The following is a 19,821-nucleotide window of genomic DNA, read 5'->3' as shown; positions in this document are numbered from 1 at the left end:
TAAAATATATATATTAGGGCAGGCAACACCCCTGGTGGAACTAACCGGACGGTCACGGGAAAAAAATTTCCTGACTGATGGTCAGGTAGTCAACCCAATTTTCAGGCCTTTTGAGGCTTACAAATTGCCCCATATAAGGGCATGACTGTTGAAAGAAAAAAAAAGAAAGAAAGGAGAAGAGAAGATTTCGGGTGTTTGAAGAAGGAGACAACAACAGCAAAAGGGTTAGAAAAGTATTTTTTTATCATTTATTTGCTTGTGTTTAAGTTTATTTTGTGTTAAAACTAACATAAATGTTTATATTTTGTGTTCTTTTAGCAAATAATTTTATTCCACTGCTCAATTTTTTTTGTAAATTTTTTTTTTCAAAAAATTATTCCAACTGGAAAAAAATAATTTGAACAAAAAAAATTATTTGAACAAAAAATTTATTTTTCGAAAAATAAATCAAATTTATTTCCAGTTAGAATCAAAATTTTGACAAAAATACTTTTTGGTAGAAAAAACTTTTTTAACTGATTGGTAATAAGCCTCTCTATTTTTTTATATTGAAAAAGAATAAAAGAAAATAGTAAATAAGAATGGCTTACGAAGCAATTTAACCTTTTTGAAGTTTGGTGCTACCACACTATCAAGCGGCACCCTAAAAGCTTTTATTAGCAATCAATTAAAATGACATATTTACATATTAGGCCTTTGAATATTTTAGGTCATCACATTTTAGTCTGGTGTCGCCTCTCTCTCATCCTCCACCATTCAACCGCATTTTTGCACCCAAAAATACTGGTGCTGTTCATCTCTCCCCCTCCACCCTTAAAAAATATATTTTTTAAACATACATCATTTTGTAATGATGATTCAATCAGTGTGTCAGAAAAATCATGGGTGTCGCCCAGCTCTCTCCCTCCATCCTTATTACTGTTTCAAACATACCATTTGGGTAAATAGTGGTATTAGCATACTATTTCAGTATTTAATTTTTTTATTTGTATTATACAGATAAAAAAAGCCAATATTTTAGTAGCCTATATTGTAAAATTTTATAGTATATAAAATTTTTATTCTTTTAATTTTAGGTAATTTTAGTTATCACAATCAATATTTTTAAATTAAGCAGAATTGATTTTTTTAGTAGGATAAATTTTTATAAATTCGTTTGAGGTGAAGAATTTGAAAAACAAAAATTCTTTTGTGATGACATAAAACTTTTTTTATTATAAATTTTTATATATAATTTTTTTAAACATCAAATTTTGTAATATTTTAAAAATTGCCTACCCCCTATCAGATTTGGAAAAAAGAGTGTAATTATAAGAGTATTTTTGCGTTTTTTACTTTATTAGTAAATTCACCTCTGAACTGTATTTCAATTCTTAAATTCTTCTTAAAATTTTTCTTATGGAAGTATCCTAATTTACTCCTTCAAGCGATGTCAACCAATCAAAACATGACATATAGCATGTTTTTTTTATTAGATGTCATATTTTTTTTTGGTAAAACGGGACACCAATCTGGGACTGATGTATGGTTTAGGTCCAAATTACTAATTTTTTTTTGTGTAATTTAAATATTTATAATTAGGGGTGAGTTTTCGATCGAATCGAGAAAAAAATTGAGTTAATCGAGTTGACGAGTTTTATTTTATCATTCTAACTCGATTTGAAATTTTTTTCGAGTGAAATCAAATTCGAGTCGAATTGAATCAAGTGAAATTGGTTGAGTTAAATTAAAATTTCAAACATGTCAAATTAAAGTCTTGTTACAATATAATTAATTTCATGCTAGAGCACATAAATTTGAAATCATACGTATTTGAAAATTTTTTCGAAGCAAAATAAGAAGAAAAAAAAATTTAATATGATAAACTTAAATAATTAATTAACTTATTCAAGTCCCAAAATTATTGTTTTAGAAGATTTTTAAAATTTAAAATTTATTTCCTCTCCCCGACAATCTGGAACCTTGAATGCTTGCACATATTTGAAAAACACATTTTTGGATTTTGTATGAATTATATTATTTATTCAGTGCAAGTATTGAAATGGTGCATCACAAAAATTGATCAATTCTTTTGCCTCTATAATGTAGGAAAATGCAAGTGTAGTAGGTAAAAAAATCAACGGCTGTAGTGTGTGGATGGAGGAGTTATTCATGAAAACCAAATGAAGGTCACCCACCTAATCTAATTCCCACGCTTTAACGGTACCGCCACAATTATGTCTAAAGTTGTTTTTTTATTCTTTTTTCAGCTGCAGAGAGTGCAGACAACACCTATTTATTGAACAGCAGAAAAAGGACACCTAATTTGTTTTGCATGGAAGTTGGAAATACCAGTGAAGAGACAATCAATGTAGAAAACTTGTGTATTTTAAGTCATGCGATTAATTTTTTCCTTAATTTTGTCAAACATATTGTCATATAATATATATTTCAATTTTTTTCAGCTGGACAAGCTTTTTGCATGGTAAAAAGAATAATATTTTTTTCCTAATTATAAAAAAAAAAGCAAGGTGTATGTGTTATACCTAAACTTGATCATGAGTCGAATCAATTTAATGTCAAAATTTAGGCCCAACTTAAAAAATAAACTTAAAATTTTGCCCAAGCCTAGTCCAAATAAAAAATACTAAATCCGAGCCTAATCCGATCCGTCCATATTAAATTTTTTTATATTATTTTTTATTTAAAAATAAATTTTAAAAATATAATACATCAAATATACTAAAAATATTAAAATAAATGTTTCCCAACATATTGAAAATACATTAAAAAAACTTTTTACTTGAATAACACTAATATAGTTGCAATTTAACAAACAAATACCTCTAAAATAGTAACAAAATTAACAATAAAACAAGAGTTATATAATATATACAAATAATAACAATAAAATAGTAGCAATATAACTGCAAATTGGCGGCAAAACAACAAAATGACAGTAAAACAACAGCAGAAAAAAAATTAGGTAGATTCAAAATCGGGTTGAGACAAAAAATCTTATCCGAGGCCCAACTCGTTTAGAAAACAAGTCTTATTATTATTATTTTTTGTTTAAGCCCATTTTTTGAACCTATATTTTTGTCTAAATCCTCTTATTTTTTGAGCAAACCTTAGCGAGTGGCCTGACTCATAATCAAATCTAATTATAACCATACGGTTTACAAAATAAGGTATGTCAAGTTGTATATTCGACAAAATTCACAAAGAAAAAGTCCTAGGACTAAAAATATCGAGAAGTAAGGAAGTAGAAATGATGGAATTATAGTAGAGGGACTAAATACACCAAAAATGCATAGTGCAAGGATCTTTCATACAGTTTTACCCAATAATTAATAATGAAAATGCTTTATCACTCCTCCATAATACTCATAACAACCGTACCCTGCATGCAGGTTCAGGAATGTTCCAAAATTGTCATTATGCTGTCTAATGGTACACCCCAAGTACACACACTCCGTTATTGTGGTCTCCTCACTCCATTATTTTGTACATATATAGCCATCAATATCAATATCAAAGGCAGCTTGAGATACTTCAAATCAAGGAACAAGAGACACAGAGCCGAAAGTAAAAAAAAAAAGAAAAAAGGTATGGCAATGGCTGGTGAGAAGAAGAACAAGAACACTAGTACATTAAGGGGCTGCATCAAGAAGAGCAAAGGGCCATGGGTTGTTCACAGAACCACCAAAGAGGGTGGCAGAGTCACCAGGTATCGGTTCCCCACCGAGGACGAGCGCCTGAAGAACAAGCAAAGGGAGCGCAAGCGTCGAGCCGTAGCTCACAAAATATTTGCAGGGCTGAAGGAGCATGGTAACTACAACCTTCCAAAGCGTGCTGATAGCAATGATCTGTTGAAAGCTGTTTGTGAAGAGGCTGGTTGGCATGTGGAGGCCGATGGAACCATTTACAGAAAGGTCAGCTAATAAATGTGAAATGTTGTTTTGTTTTACTTTTTTACTTTTTTGTGCTTACAACATTTTATAATTTGTTGCAGAAATCAAGGGCAACAATGGCGGTCTCTATGGTTCACTCTAGCTGCCAATTTGTTGAGGATATTGGTCAATCAACAGATGAAGATTACTGCATATGCAATGATGATGGAAATGTTGCAGCACCGACCCTCTTATCACTAGGGCTCGGGCGTTCCCATGAATGTCATGATATTAACTTGATGCTTTCACTCTCCATTTCCAGTTCCTTCACCTAGGGGTAATGAACTTCTTTGATATGGGACTTGGGAGTGTATTTAAAGCTAGGGATAAAGTGTTGTCTAGCTTTTGTTCATCTCTTTTCATATATATATATTTAGAGAGAGAGAGAGAGAGAGAGAGAGAGAGAGAGAGAGAGAGAGAAATTATAAGAAAATAGGAAAGCATTGCACTCAAATGTTGTTGGTGCTCATTTTGTTGATGAAAAACATGCAGGTTATATACATACATGAATCGAAAATATTAGAAATTATTATTAAACACTACATGTTCTTTTGTTCGATAGAAGTTTATTACAACATATATATGTGCTCGGGTTTTTTTTAGGACAGACCCTTGCACAGGGCGAAATCAGAAATTTTTGGTGGAGTTGGAGTCAGGATATAAATTGTTGGTGGCCAAAGCTAAACCTTATATGCTAAAAGGGTTAAATTGAATTTCTAATTCTCAAGAGGACCCAAATATAGAATTTCACCCTTTTTTAAGGGGCCAAGGCAAAGAGAATTTGGTCTTGCCTTGCACATGAACATGGTTTCCTTTCAAGCATTTTACTAATTTAATTAGTTCTAGGTTAAAATATGTTATTATTGTATGTAATTCTATAGAATTTAAGATTTAGTCTTTATAATTAAAAATTAAAATTTTAATCCTCTTTTTTTTTTAATTTAAAAATTTTAGTTCAATTGTATTTTTTATTAAAATTTATCAACTCAACATGTATATTTTCCGTTACAAGAGAGCAGCCTAATCAACACATCAAATTAATAATTTTTAACGATTTTAATGATTGAACTAGGATACAGACTTAACTTTTAACTTTTTAACTGTTAACCTTAGTTCTACTATCAATTGCTATTTGGTTGGTGTGTTACTGGTGATCCTAATAGGAACTGCACACAAGAGACATGGTAAGTGTTTTAAAGAATAGCCAAAGTTGAAATGAATGCGGATAGCTGGTTATTAATTTCTAAAATATGGGAGGGGACTCAACCCAAATATGAAGCATCCCATCCAAGGGAGCTGATTACATTTAATTCATAAATAAAATAAGATTTAATATTTACAAAAAATGGAACAGTAATTCATTCCACACATCAGGCACACCTGGTAAGCACCAGTGTATGCAGTCAGAGTAGCTTGCAGGGTTCCCCAACTGCTGGGGGCTCAGTGTCTCCCAAAACTTTCTATAGATGGAAGGGTGCCCATCTTTTCTGTATTCTGAGAGTTGTGTTATATTGATAACTGTTACCTTCGAACCCAAACCAGAAACCATTTTATCCACCATGCGCATGGTAGCCAAGTCCGAACCACTTCCCCAGTGGCTCTCCCGATCGATAGGTCTCGTCTCATTATAGCAGTTTCCTTTACTTCCAGCTTCCCACTCTCCTTTCCTATTTCATGTCAAAATGCTAGTAAAAAAAACCATATTGGGCCACTAAGATTGTATAATTCCCACACAAGTCCATGCTATATACATTAGCTTCTATATACCAGCAATAGTCCTTTTAGTGCCTTCATGATGCACTATCTTTGCTTCAAATGCCTCTATGCTATGATTTTACGGTATTCGATAAGTTTGCAAGCTTTCATCAGGTGACTTATCCAGATTATATAGATGTAGTATGAGATAATTCAGTGCAAGGGTAAAGATCCTAACCAGAAATGTGTTGGCGACATTGTAACGAAAAAGACATGTTTCTTCAGGGGAATGACTTTTGATGCTACCCAGTCTGCCCAAGCTCCCATGGCTAGTTCCATTGCTCCTAACCCATCGAGCTCCTCGCAGGCTCCATTTTCCTCACCACTCCATCTGCAAAAGTTGCAAGCACACAAGCATTTCAGCGCATCTTGAAAATATATTTACCTTGATTCGACTAGAACCGATCAACTATCGTACATACTGCAGCTTAACTGGGCCCTGTCTCCACCATAAGTACGAGTTGAAAACTAGTATATCCGCATGCTCCCACTGTGCTGAATGCTTGAGTACTGAATCCGGACGGATAATTCGTTCAGACAGCCTGTGATTCACCGGGTCATCAGAATTGGACTCAACCAGAAGCGGAGCCCAGAGAAATTCCACGGTGGCATTGTATTCCTACAAATGACATCAAAGTAACACACACGGCAACAATGTTTCAGTTCTTAGTCATTATGTTAAAAACCTCTTATAGGTTGTATCCTGGCTCACCTCTGCTCTGAAAATGGTAAGCTGAGCATTAGGAGTCATGGATCTCTTATTTGCTGGGATCACTGATTGTAACAAACACACCATTGATATCCATTGACCTCTATTCAGAGAATCTCCCACAAACATTAGCCTCTTCCCTCTCAACGTCTCCCACATTTCAGTCGCATCCCATCTACACACCAGAAAAAGGAAAAACACAATCACTTGCAACTTTTCAATAAGAGAAAGTTCAATCATCTATATTAACGCCTGTTGGATCGAGTGACAGAGCTTAATACCCTTTAAGCAAGTTTTATAGAGAAAAACAGGGCGACCCGGCTTGACTCTGAATTTAGTCAGGCCCAATATGGCTATCAAATATCAGATAAAAACGGGGAAGTTCTATCATCTATGGCTAAAAATCTAAAATTTTAACCAATTACATCCCATTCTTCAAATTGCGTAAAGGTAGAAACTGGCAAATCTAGTACTTGGGTCTCACTAACAAAATACAAGCAACCAAAAGGACAAATTACCTCTTCAAATTGCAGTTATGAGGCTGCCATCTCCAGTGCTGATACTGCAAATCGGACCTCCCATGCTTATGACATGCCAACTGGTCCGACATGTAAGGACAGTCGGACTCTTTGTAAAGCGGGTACGATTGGTTATCAAACACCCACTTGCCGGAGAACACATCACAGCTGTTCTCTTGGCTTATGCTCCTCAGCTGATTCGATTCCGCATCCGTGCCGACCCACCGGATTTTCTTCCCACTGTAGTTCCTAGTAGAGTTGCAACTACTGGATCCATCGAAAACATCTAAAGCCCAACTTCATGTTTTAGGCCAAATTCAAAGAAAATAAAAGGAAAGTAAAGATTGAAGATAGATAAGCACACCTGAAGCTCCTTTGGGAAGATTTGGTTTTACATAAGTAAATGATGAAGTTTGTCGTTGACTGTGAAGAACATGATCCGGGCTTTGATGGATTTGTTGGATGCTGAATTCAATGTAGATAACCGAACAAGCTAAGAAAACCAGGAAAAGAACTGCGAGTAAAGGGAAGTGGCGTTTCTTTCTGCTCCATTTATTCGACATGGAGACGGTGAGTGGCAGAGCCATAGGATTATGCAGATAGCAAGGACTTTTGAGCTTCAAAAATGGCGGTTACTTCCGGAAGGCATAGCAAGTAATAACTCCATTTGCTTGCTATAAATGAAAGGAAATTGTTCAACAATTAATAGTTACCAGGAAACGGAAATTCTAGCATCAGCTCAGAAAAGAAAAAAAGTTGATATAAACTTGGGAAAAGCTACCAAAATAGTTACCCCGGACACACAGAGACACACACATATATATATATATATTCTTGCCGCGTTTTTTTTTTAAATAAATATTTGTTGTAAATACATTAACACCTTGTAAGTGAAAATTAAACAATGAAAATTATCCTGTATTTTTCATCCACTTTTTACTTATTATTATTGTTTTATTAATTTTTCTATAACACGTTATCAACACGAGCTTCTATGAGTTCATACTGAAGTTCACGTCATTTCGACTTTATATAACTTGCCCGTATAACTCTCGTTAAACTATATACAGTATATGCATTTCCATAATTCTTTTATTTTATTTTCTAGATGAAATATTTACTTTGGGTAACATTTGCACATTTATTTTTACAACTAAAATCTAATAATGATAATTATATATACATGTTTTTTCTTTATTAAAAGATATTTCAATTAATGTAATTTGTGTTAAGTTATTATTATGACTATTCCTCTCTATGCCAATATTTGACATACATATTATTATTTAGCAAATTTGGTATTTATAATTGAATTATTTTACGATTGAGAATGCTTATTATTTTACTGATATATTTTTTTAATTTTGATTCAAGTGATTATAATGTCAAATCTTGCCAAACTTGAATTTGCGGCCTTAGACAACTCAGGCAAGAATTATTTGTCATGGGTGTTAGATGCTGAAATTCACCTAGATGCTAAAGTTCTAGGAAATACTATATTAACAAATAAAGAAGCATCTAATCAAGACAAGACAAAAGCAATTATTTTTATTCGTCATCATCTACATGAAGGATTAAAAGTGGAATATCTCACTGTGAAAGACCCTCTTGAGTTGTGGAAAAATTTGAAAGAATTATTTGACCATTAGAAAACTGTGATACTACCTAAAGCTCGTTATGATTGGATGCACTTACGATTGCAAGATTTTAAGACTGTAAGTGAATACAATTCATAACTTTTTAAAATTAGTTCTCAACTAAAATTATGTGGAGAAAACATAACTGATGAGGACTTGTTAGAGAAAACATTTTCGACCTTTCATGCTACTAATGTCCTCCTGCAGCAGCAATACCGTGAAAAAGGTTTTAAAAGGTATTCTGAATTAATTTCATGCCTTTTGCTGGTTGAACAAAATAATGAGCTGTTAATGAAAAATCATGGAATTCGTCCCACTGGTTCATTCCCTGAAGTGAATGTAGTAGTACACAATAATTATAAAAAAAAAAGAAAATATAAAGGTTGCGGTCGTGGTCGGGTGGACGTAGTAGGGAACGTGGTCGAGGACGTCTTAGTAATCGTTATCATGGTGGTCATAACAATGATACTTCTAACCACCAGAAAAAGAATAACAATGAAAAAAAATAAAGAAGTGGTCAAACTAATCCTTCAAAGATTGTTGAGAATATATGCTACTGATGTGCCATGAAGGGGCATTGGTCACGTACCTGCCATACGTCTGAGCATTTAGTGAAATTTTATCAAGTATCCATTAAAAAGAAGGGAAAACATATGGAAACAAATTTTATATCCTAAAATGATGAAATGGAGGCAAAAGATGAATATATCCACTATAATACTAAAACTGACCATGCCTACGAGGGTGATAAATTTAATGACCTTAATAATATAACTCACCTAGATGTGGCAGATTTCTTTAAGAATCATTAGAAAAATTGATGTTATTTTGACATTTTTATATTATTTTAAGTATGTTTTATTTTCTTGCATAAAGAATAATTTATATATTTAATAAATTTTTGCAATTTTCTCATATTATATTTTATTTGTTTTTATGAAGAATATAACTATTCAACAAAATTTCGATGGACCCAAAATCAATGGATACATATGTCTTGCAAATAGTGTTATAACACATACGATGCTCAAAGATAAAAAAAAATATTTTTCTCATTTGACAATGAGTAATGCCCATGTTAATACAATATTGGGTAGTTCAAAACTTATTGAAGGCTTTGGAAGAGCTATTATATTATTACCTAAAGGTACAAAATTTGTCATCGATGATGTTTTATATTCCATTAAGTCTCAAAGAAATTTATTGAGTTTTAAAGATATTCGTCTTAATAGATATCATATTGAGACTATGAATGGGAAAAATATTGAATATCTATATATTACAAATGTTCAATGTGGAAAGAAATATGTTTTGGAAAGGCTACTTGCTTTTTCATCAGGTTTATATTATACACATATTAGTGCAATTGAGTCACATGTTACTACAAACAAGAAGTTTGTAGAGCCACATACTTTTACTATTTGCATGACCGATTAAGTCATCCCTGATCTATTATGATGCGAAGAATCATCGAGAATTCAATTGGATACCCATTAAAGAACCAAAAGATTCTTGAATTCAAGGATTTATCTTGTGTCTCTTGTTCTCAAGAAAAAAAGGATTATTAGACCATTACCAGCTAAAGTTGGGATTGAATCTCTCGCATTTCTAGAACGTATTCAAGGTGATATATGTGGGCCCGTTCATCCACCATGTGGACCATTCAGATATTTTATGGTATTAATAGATGCATCTATTAGGTGGTCACATGTGTGTTTATTATCGGCTCACAACCTAGAATTTACAAGACTAATTGCTCAAATAATTTGATTAAGAGCACAATTTCCATATTATGCAATCAAAACTATTTGTCTTGATAATGCTGGTGAGTTTATATCCCAAGTTTTTAATGAATATTGTATGTTAATTGGGATAAAAGTTGAACATCCTATACCTTATGTTCACACACAAAACGGTTTAGTTGAATCGTTTATCAAACGCCTCTATCTAATAGCTAGGTCATTGCTTATGAGAACAAAACTCCCTGTTATAGCTTGGGGTATGCTATTTTGCATGCAGCAGTACTTGTGCGCTTAAGGCCAGCAAGTTATAATAAGTACTTCCCATTACAATTGGCTTTTGGTCAGGAGACAAATATTTCAGACCTTAGAATTTTTGGATGTGCAGTATATGTTCCAATTGCTCCACCACAACGCACAAAGGTGGGTCCTCAAAGGAGGTTGGGAATAAATGTTGGTTATGAATCTCCTTCTATAATTAAATATGTTGAACCATTAACTGGAGATTTCTTTACTGCACGATTTATTGATTGTCATTTTAATGAAACAACATTTTCAAAATTAGGGGGAGAGAAAATAGAACTGGCAAAAGAAATTACATGGAATGGGTCATCATTATCTCAATTAGATCCTCGCACAAGTCAATGTGAACAAGAAGTTCAAAGGATTATATATTTGCAAAACATTGCCAATCAACTGCCAGATTCATTTACTGACCTAAAGAGAATTACAAAATCTCACATACCAGCTGAAAATACTCCAATACGAATTGATATCCCAATAGGGTAAATTGTTAGTGCAAAAGAAAGTAATCTACGCCTAAAGCATGGAAGGCCAATTGGTTCCAAAGATAAAAATCTTAGTAAAAGAAAAGGAGCAATTATTCAAGATGATAATATTGTGGAGGCAAGTGCCCAAGAAGAGGCCAAAGATATAACTAATCAAAAAACCCCAGAAGAGGTTCAGGTACCTGAAAATGGTGATAACGAAGAAATCTTAATAAGTTTTGTTACTTCAGGAAAAAGCTGGAACCGAAAAAATATAGTTTTCGATAACAATTTTGCTTATAATGTTGTTATTGAAATAACAAAAGAAAATGAGGATCCTGAGCCTAAATCTATTGAGAAATATAGAAATAGAAAAGATTGGCCAAAATGGAAAGACGCAATTCAAGTAGAATTAAATTTACTTTATAAACGTGAGATTTTTGGACCTATAGTCCAAACATCTAAATATGTAAAGCCGGTAGGATATAAATAGATATTTTTGTGAAAACGAAATGAGAAAAATAAAGTCGTAACATATAAAGCACGATTTGTAGCACAAGGATTTTCACAAAGGCCCGGTTGATTATGAAGATACATATTCTCCTGTGGTGGATGTAATCACGTTTAGATACCTTATTAGTCTGGAAGTACGTGAAAAACTTGACATGCGTCTAATGGATGTTGTTACAGCCTATTTGTATGGTATACTTGATAGTTAAATTTATTTGAAAATCCTAGAAGGATTTAAAATCCCTGAAGGATATAGAGTTTCCTGAGAAAATTGCTCAATCAGATTACAGAAAAGTGTATATGGATTAAAAAAATCTGGACGTATGTGGTACAACCGTCTTAGTGAATATTTGTTAAAAGAATGTTATAAAAACGATCCAATCTGCCATGTGTTTCTATAAAAAGGTCTGAATCAAACTTTATGATAATTGCTATTTATGTTGATGATCTAAATATTATTGGAACACTTGAAGAGCTTCAAAATGCAGTAAATTATTTAAAGAAAGAATTTGAGATGAAAGATCTTAGAAAAACAAAGTTTTGTCTTGGCCTGCAAATCGAGCATTTAAAAGATGGAAGTCAACTTATACGAAAAAGATCTTAAAGAAATTTTATATGGATAAAGCACATCCATTGAGTACCCCGATGGTTGTACGATCGTTAGATATGAATAAAGATCAATTTCGTCCTTAAGAGAATGATGAAGAGTTTCTTGGTCCTGAAGTACCATATCTAAGTGCCATAGGAGCATTGATGTATCTTGCAAACAACACAAGACCTGATATTACTTTTGCTGTAAACTTGTTAGCAAGATTTCATTCTTCTCCAACACGTAGACATTGGAATTGAATTAAACATGTATTTAGATATCTCAGAGGGACCATTGATATGGTGTTATTTTATTCAAATGATTCAAAATCCCTATTAGTTGGTTATGTTGATGCTGGATATTTATCGGGTCTACATAAAGGTCGATCTCAAATGGGATATTTATTTACATGTGGAGGTACTGCCATATCATGGCGTTCGACAAAGCAGACATTAGCTACTACCTCTTCAAATCATGCTAAAATAATTGCAATGCATGAGGCAAGCTGAGAGTGTATTTGGCTAAGGTTATTAACCCAACATATCCATAAGATATGTAACTTTCCTTTACAGGAAAATATGCCAACTATCTTATACGAAAATAATACAGCATGTATAACTCAATTAAAGGGTGGTTATATCAAAGGTGACAGAACGAAGCATATTTCACCAAAATTATTCTTTACTCATGATCTTGAGAAGAAATGTGACATAGAAGTTCAACAAATTCGTTCTAGTGATAATTTAGCAGATCTTTTTACCAAGGCATTGCCAACTTCAACATTTGAAAGACTACGAAACAAGATTGGAATGCGTCGACTCGAAGATATACTGTGATGTTGCCATTATGGGGAGTCTAAAACATGTTGTACTCTTTTCCTTTAACCAAGGTTTTGTCCCACTGGGTTTTCTTGGTAAAGGTTTTTAACGAGGCAACTTGTAATAGGAGATTGTGTACTTTTTTTTCTTCATTAGGTTTTTATCCCACAGGGTTTTTCCTAATAAAGTTTTTAATGAGGAACATTTTTATTTAAAAGACATCCAAAGGGGAGTGTTGTAAATACATTAAATGAATGTCTATAACCCCTTTAAACATATTAAAGTAATAAGATAAAACTCTTTACTTCATTTATACTCAGGAGATCATTAAATGGAGTAATTAAGAAAACTTAATTCATTGAATGTAATATATTTACTAATTGAATGTAAAGGAGCTTATAAATAGCACCTTGTAAGTGAAAATTAAACAATGAAAATTCTCCTGTATTTTTCATCCACTTTTTACTTATTATTATTGTTTTATTATTATTTTTCTATAACAATATTATATATATATATGATGGTTTAATGTTTTTTGTTTGTTGATTAGGTGCATTCTTTTATATCAATTGTTTGTTGAAAATTTATTTTTAAGTAATTTTTATTAGAAAAATTATTTTTAATCGATTTGGGAAGTTTAGAATTTATTTTATTATTTAATTTAATTTTTTTTAATTTTCATTATCAAGTTGTTTGTTTCACATTCTCATGGTAACAAACACAAGAAGTTGTACAAGAATAAGCTTTTTCGATTATAACATTGATGGACTAATATTTGTTGTTTTTCTGCATCTTAAACTGATACGTACAAGATTAGTTGACAAAATACTTTTCGTTTCAAGTAAATAAATCGAGAGTGCGAAACATAGGTAAGTTGCATCTTAAGTTTAAGCCTATTCATTTAACTTTCAACTAGAATCTTTCTCAATATATAGAAAGTATCTTATTGATGAAGTTTGATTTATGTTATTAGTTTGACACCCTCTTGGTTTCTCTTAATATTTTTTGCAATATTATTACTTGATGCCAAAGAATAATTGATTTTGGTTTTTGAAATCGATTAAGATTCAGTTTTAATAATCAAGTTTTTTTTGGTTGAGTAAAAGATTGATGATTTTTTTTTTTAAAAATGATGATCAGAGTGTAGATTTTACTACTTGATTTTACACTTAGTTATTTGATGACATAAACATACAATTTGCATTAGCACTTTTAGGTCTAAAATTTATTATCTATTATTTGAATTATGTTGGTGTTGCTACTTGCTAATTGGGTGTGCATTATTGTGTGGTTGAGGTTGAAAATAGTAAATACTGGGTAAAGAAACACATTTGATTTAGTTTAAATTTGCAAAATAGGATATAGTGGTATTCATTGTAATTTGCAGCATAACATCTCTTGTTATTTGACATGTTATCATTTTTGGTACTCCACGTAAATTTGAAAATGCATTATGGTCTTTGTGTTGTTCCAATAGGGTTGGAAGCGTGTAAATTATTGTATTAAAAAATCACACAAAGTTCAATTCCCAGGGAAGAGAGGTGGATCACATGGATCTTTTAAATACCAAGTCTTTCCTTAGACAGAATATCCCTTCTATAGTAATTTAATAGCACAATTAAATACTACTATTATACCCTCAAATATTGAAAGAAAAATAGGACAAGAAAGAACACAAGAGATTTAACGAGGTTCGGTAAATTATACCTACGTCCTCGGGCACTAACACCAGATCATAACTTTACTATCTCCAAAGTATTACAAACAAATAGAATTCCTTAAGAATTCTCAAATGGGAGAAGAGAGAAAACTAAGAGAGAAAGATTGGTTGGGATGAATTGAAATGAGAAATGAGAAAACCTATTTATAGTTGAGGTTTAAGGACCAAACAATAAATAGCCCATTATCTCAAGGACCAAAAAAAAATTATCCCATGCCACTTTTTCAAAGTCAACTTTAGGGTGCTAAACTTGCACCACTTTGTATTGTTTGCCATTAATGTTGTCTCCCATTAATGTTAACAATCTCCACCTTGAAGATTTGATTAGGATAATCACATCTTCACACACTTCCTTCAACTCCCCAAATTCGATAAAGCTATCTTTTGTAGTGCCTACAAATGCACTCTCGAGCGCCATACACCTGAAGGTGCTCAAATTCTCAGGATGTTAATCAAGTTCAAACAATGATTAAACTTGATTGTTGTTACCACCTTGGTCATCATATCTGCGGGATTATCTGCTGTTGGAATCTTCTGAAGTAGAATTTTTCCTTTTTCAAAGACTTCCCGCACAAAGTGATATCTTACGTCGATATGCTTGGTTCTTGAATGATAGACTTGATTTTTCGCTAAATGAATAGCGCTCTGACTGTCACAATATAAACTTATGTGACTTTGAACAACTCCTAAGTCTTTCAACAATCCATTAAGCCAAATAGCCTCCTTAACAGCTTCTGTAACTGCCATATATTCTGCCTCTGTAGTAGACACAGCTACTGTAGACTGTAAGGTAGACTTCCAACTCATTGGGGCTTTCGCAAGAGTAAACAGATACCCCGTAGTTGAACGACGTTTATCTAAATCACCAGCAAAGTCAGAATCAACATATCCAACTACAAACTGACCAAGTGCTTCGTCCTGTTCAAAAATTAAACCAACATCTACGGTTTTTCGAAGATACCGTAGAATCCATTTCACAGCTTGCCAATGTCCTTTTCCAAGATCATGCATATACCTGCTCACAACTCCAACAGCTTGTGAAATGTCAGGCCTCGTACACACCATCGCATACATCAAACTCCCAACTGCATTAGCATATGGGACTTTCGCCATATATTCTCTTTCTTCTTCAGTTTTCGGAGATAATTGAGCACTAAGTTTCAAATGAGAAGCAAGTGGGGTACTTACATGTTTTGTGTTTTCATTTACACCAAAACATTGTAATACCTTTTTCAGATATTGCTTCTGATTTAAACAGAGCTTGCCTCTCGGTCTATCTCTACTTATCTCCATGCCGAGAATCTTCTTGGCCTCACCTAGATCTTTCATCTCGAACTCTTGATTCAACTGCGCCTTCAGCTTATCTATCTCATTTTGGCTCTTCGAAGCGATTAACATATCATCAACATACAAGAGTAGATAAATGAAAGATCCGTCATGCAGCTTCTGCAAATATACACAATTGTCATATTTGCTTCTTGTGTACTTCTGCCTTCTCATAAAGCTATCAAATCGCTTGTACCACTGCCTCGGGGATTGCTTCAATCCATATAGCGATTTGTTCAGCTTACAAACCCAATTTCTACCGCCAGCATCTGTGTATCCTTCGGGCTGAGTCATATAGATCTCCTCTTCTAACTCACCATGCAAGAAAGCCGTCTTAACATCAAGTTGAGCTAGCTCCAAATTCAACTGTGCTACCAAGGCCAACAAAATTCTAATGGAAGAATACTTCACAACAGGGGAAAATACATTATTGTAGTCAATTCCCTCCTTCTGAGCATAGCCTTTAGCTACCAATCTTGCCTTGTAGCGAATATCCTTCTTGCTAGGAGATCCATCTTTCTTTGCGAATACCCACTTGCATCCGATTGCCCTTTTACCTTTTGGTAATTGCGCCAATTCCCAAGTATTATTCTTCAGGAGAGACTGCATTTCTTCATCCATGGCGCTTTTCCATTTATCACTTTCTAAGCTTTGCATTGCTTCTTGATAAGTGATAGGAATATCATCAACAACGGGAAGGGCGTAGGCCACCATATCAGTAAATCGAGCAGGTTTACGAATTTCTCTCCGTGGCCTTGCAACTGCAACTGGTTCTGGTGTACTTAGTGGTTCTTGGGTCAGAACCTCTTCAACCTCTAATTCCTCCATTGTGGCTGGAGAATTAGACTTATTAACTGGGCAAATCCCCATCTGCTCAAACTTTACCTGTTTTGGAGTACACTCCACCTGCTGTGGAGTATTGCTCGTCTGAATATCTTTATCTGCTACCTTTTTCAATGTGGCAGATTCATCAAAGGTAACATCTCTGCTACAGATCATTTTCTTTGTGCTTAAGCACCAAAGACGAAATCTCTTCACTCCAGAAGTGATTCCCATAAAGAGAGCTTTCTTTGCCCTCGGATCTAACTTTGACTCCTTCACATGGTAATATGCAGTGGTTCCAAACACATGTAAGGAATCATAATCTGTAGCCGGTTTTCCAGACCATACCTCCATAGGAGTTTTTCTTTCTAATGCAGATGATGGCAAACGATTAACAAGATGGCCAGCGTATGTCACAGCCTCAGCCCAAAATTGCTTGCCCAACCCAGCATTGGACAACATACATCGAACTTTCTCCAGCAATGTTCGATTCATACGCTCTGCCAATCCATTCTGCTGTGGTGTATCCCTAACTGTGAAGTGTCGAACAATACCATACTCTTGGCACACATCGAAGAATGGATCACTTTTATATTCCCCTCCATTGTCCGTCCTAAGCCGCTTGATTTTCTTGCCAGTCTGGTTTTCGATCATAGTTTTCCATTTAAGAAAAACTCTAAGCACTTCATCCTTAGTTCTCATGGTATACACCCAAACTCTTCTGGAAAACTCATCAACAAAAGTAACAAAGTAGTGTTTTCCTCCCAATGAAGGTGTCTTGGAAGGCACCCACACATCTGAGTGAACATATTCCAAAATACCTTTTGTATTATGGATAGCAGTACCAAATTTCACTCTCTTTTGCTTTCCCAGAACACAATGCTCGCAAAATTTTAATTTGCAAGCCTTTGCACCTTTCAACAATCCTTGCTTTGCCAGAATTTGCAAGGATTTTTCGCTGGCATGTCCCAACTTCATATGCCACAACTATATTGAGTCCAATTCTTTGTTGCCGGAAGCTGCAGCGACTGCTCCAATCACTGTACTACCTTGGTAGTAATACAAGTTATTTTTCCTGACGCCCTTCAATATCACAAGTGCGCCAGATGTCACTTTCAAAATCTCATCTCTCATAGTAACAACTGAACCATTGGATTCCAAGGCTCCCAATGAGATGAGATTTTTCTTCAAACTGGGCACGTACCGAACATTAGTCAGAACTCTGGTTGATCCATTTTGATTCTTTAATTGGATTGAACCTATCCCAACAGTTTTACAGGCATTGTCATTGCCCATATAAACAACTCCTCCATTTAGTTCTACTAAATCAGAGAACCACTCCCGGTTAGGGGACATATGATAGGTACAACCCGAATCCAATATCCACTCATCTGAATGGAACGACGATGATGATGCAACCAGTGATAGTTCAGAGTCACTAGTATCATGCTTAGCAACACAAGCATCTACAGCAGCTTTTTCCTTATTCTTCAGCTTTGGACAATTTTTCTTCCAGTGGCCTTTCTCATGACAAAAAGCACATTCATCTTTCCCGAGTCTGGACTTTGACTTTGATCTCCCCTTTTGAGTTTTCTTCCGAGTGTATGAACGACCTCGGACTACTAAAGCTTCTGTATCTCTGATTGAGTTTTTCTGTTTGTCCTTCTTTCTCTGTTCATAACTGTATAAGGCCGCACAGGCTTCGCTCAGAGATATATCACTCCTGCCATGAAGTAGAGTAGTTTCTAGGAACTCAAACTCCTCAGGAAGTGACCCCAACAGCATCAAAGCCAAATCTTCATCTTTGAATGTCTCATCCATATTCAGCAAATCAGTGACTAACTGATTAAATTTGGTGATGTGATCATTCATTGTGGTACTTGGGACGTATGTGAAGCGAAACAGTCTTTTCTTCAAGTGGAGCTTATTTTGACTGTTTTTCTTCAAGTGCCACCCACAACTTATTTGCAGAAGTCTCCTTTGAAAAGCATACCTTTGCTCTCGAGAAAGGCATGATCGAATTGTGCCACATGCCAACCGATTGATCGCCTTCCAATCTTTCTCCTGTACATCATCTGGTTTCTCTTCATCAATGGCAATGTCTAGACCCTGCTGAAAAAGGGCATCTAGAACCTCACTTTGCCACATACCAAAATGGCCCGTGCCATCAAAGATCTCCACGGCCAATCTTGCATTTGCAATTGTCGGTCTTGTCCACATGGACGATGTTGAAGCTCCTACACCGACCGTTTTCTCCATTATCTTTCAATATACCTAAGGAAATCTTTTCTGATGTGGAAGATCAGTTCAAACTGCAACCACAGAGCATACTACGATTAACCTTCGGCTCTTGATACCACTTGTTGTTCCAATAGGGTCGGAAGCGTGTAAATTATTGTACTAAAAAATCACACAAAGTTCAATTCCCAGGGAAGAGAGGTGGATCACATGGATCTCTTAAATACCAAGTCTTTCCTTAGACAGAATATCCCTTCTATAGTAATTTAATAGCACAATTAAATACTACTATTATACCCTCAAATATTGAAAGAAAAATAGGACAAGAAAGAACACAAGAGATTTAACGAGGTTCGGTAAATTATACCTACGTCCTCGGGCACTAACACCAGATGATAACTTTACTATCTCCAAAGTATTACAAACAAATAGAATTCCTTAAGAATTCTCAAATGGGAGAAGAGAGAAAACTAAGAGAGAAAGATTGGTTGGGATGAATTGAAATGAGAAATGAGAAGGCCTATTTATAGTTGAGGTTTAAGGACCAAACAATAAATAGCCCATTATCTCAAGGACCAAAAAAAAATTATCCCATGCCACTTTTTCAAAGTCAACTTTAGGGTGCTAAACTTGCACCACTTTGTATTGTTTGCCATTAATGTTGTCTCCCATTAATGTTAACATTTTGAACAAGCTTTCTTCCTTTATTTATGGATACTACGATTTTATAATTGCAGGAAT

At 34.3% G+C, this 19,821-nt stretch overlaps 2 protein-coding genes across 2 annotated transcripts; one reads left to right on the top strand and one right to left on the bottom strand.

Annotated features, from left to right (window-relative positions):
- The first annotated feature begins 3,394 nt into the window (after positions 1-3,394).
- On the top strand, positions 3,395-4,469 carry LOC107898462 (beta-amylase 8). Its single transcript, XM_016823928.2, has 2 exons — positions 3,395-3,914; positions 3,995-4,469. The coding sequence occupies exons 1-2, from the start codon at positions 3,420-3,422 to the stop codon at positions 4,205-4,207; spliced, it is 708 nt and encodes a 235-aa protein (XP_016679417.2). The 5' UTR covers positions 3,395-3,419; the 3' UTR covers positions 4,208-4,469.
- A 673-nt stretch (positions 4,470-5,142) lies between these two features.
- LOC107899591 (protein trichome birefringence-like 35) lies at positions 5,143-7,710 on the bottom strand. The gene is made up of 6 exons (XM_016825347.2): positions 7,279-7,710; positions 6,915-7,200; positions 6,400-6,571; positions 6,110-6,306; positions 5,866-6,018; positions 5,143-5,599 (listed from the first exon to the last, which is right to left on the bottom strand). Exons 1-6 carry the CDS (start codon positions 7,499-7,501, stop codon positions 5,269-5,271), a joined length of 1,362 nt encoding a protein of 453 aa, XP_016680836.1. The 5' UTR covers positions 7,502-7,710; the 3' UTR covers positions 5,143-5,268.
- Between the last annotated feature and the right edge of the window lie 12,111 nt (positions 7,711-19,821).

This window comes from Gossypium hirsutum, chromosome D04, assembly GCF_007990345.1.
Source record: "Gossypium hirsutum isolate 1008001.06 chromosome D04, Gossypium_hirsutum_v2.1, whole genome shotgun sequence".
NCBI lineage: Eukaryota > Viridiplantae > Streptophyta > Magnoliopsida > Malvales > Malvaceae > Gossypium > Gossypium hirsutum.
The sequence above is the reverse complement of the archived record's forward strand: the minus strand, read 5'-3'. Positions and strand labels throughout refer to the sequence as shown.

Excerpts from the sequence above, each read along its gene's own strand:
- LOC107898462 (XM_016823928.2), top strand. The coding sequence starts at position 3,420 with ATGCTGTCTAATGGTACACCCCAAGTACACACACTCCGTTATTGTGGT. Across the intron at positions 3,915-3,994 it reads ATGGAACCATTTACAGAAAG|AAATCAAGGGCAACAATGGC; the intron begins GTCAGCTAATAA and ends AATTTGTTGCAG.
- LOC107899591 (XM_016825347.2), bottom strand. The coding sequence starts at position 7,501 with ATGGCTCTGCCACTCACCGTCTCCATGTCGAATAAATGGAGCAGAAAG. Across the intron at positions 6,572-6,914 it reads CATAACTGCAATTTGAAGAG|ATGGGATGCGACTGAAATGT; the intron begins GTAATTTGTCCT and ends TCTGGTGTGTAG. Across the intron at positions 5,600-5,865 it reads ATGTCGCCAACACATTTCTG|GAAAGGAGAGTGGGAAGCTG; the intron begins GTTAGGATCTTT and ends GACATGAAATAG.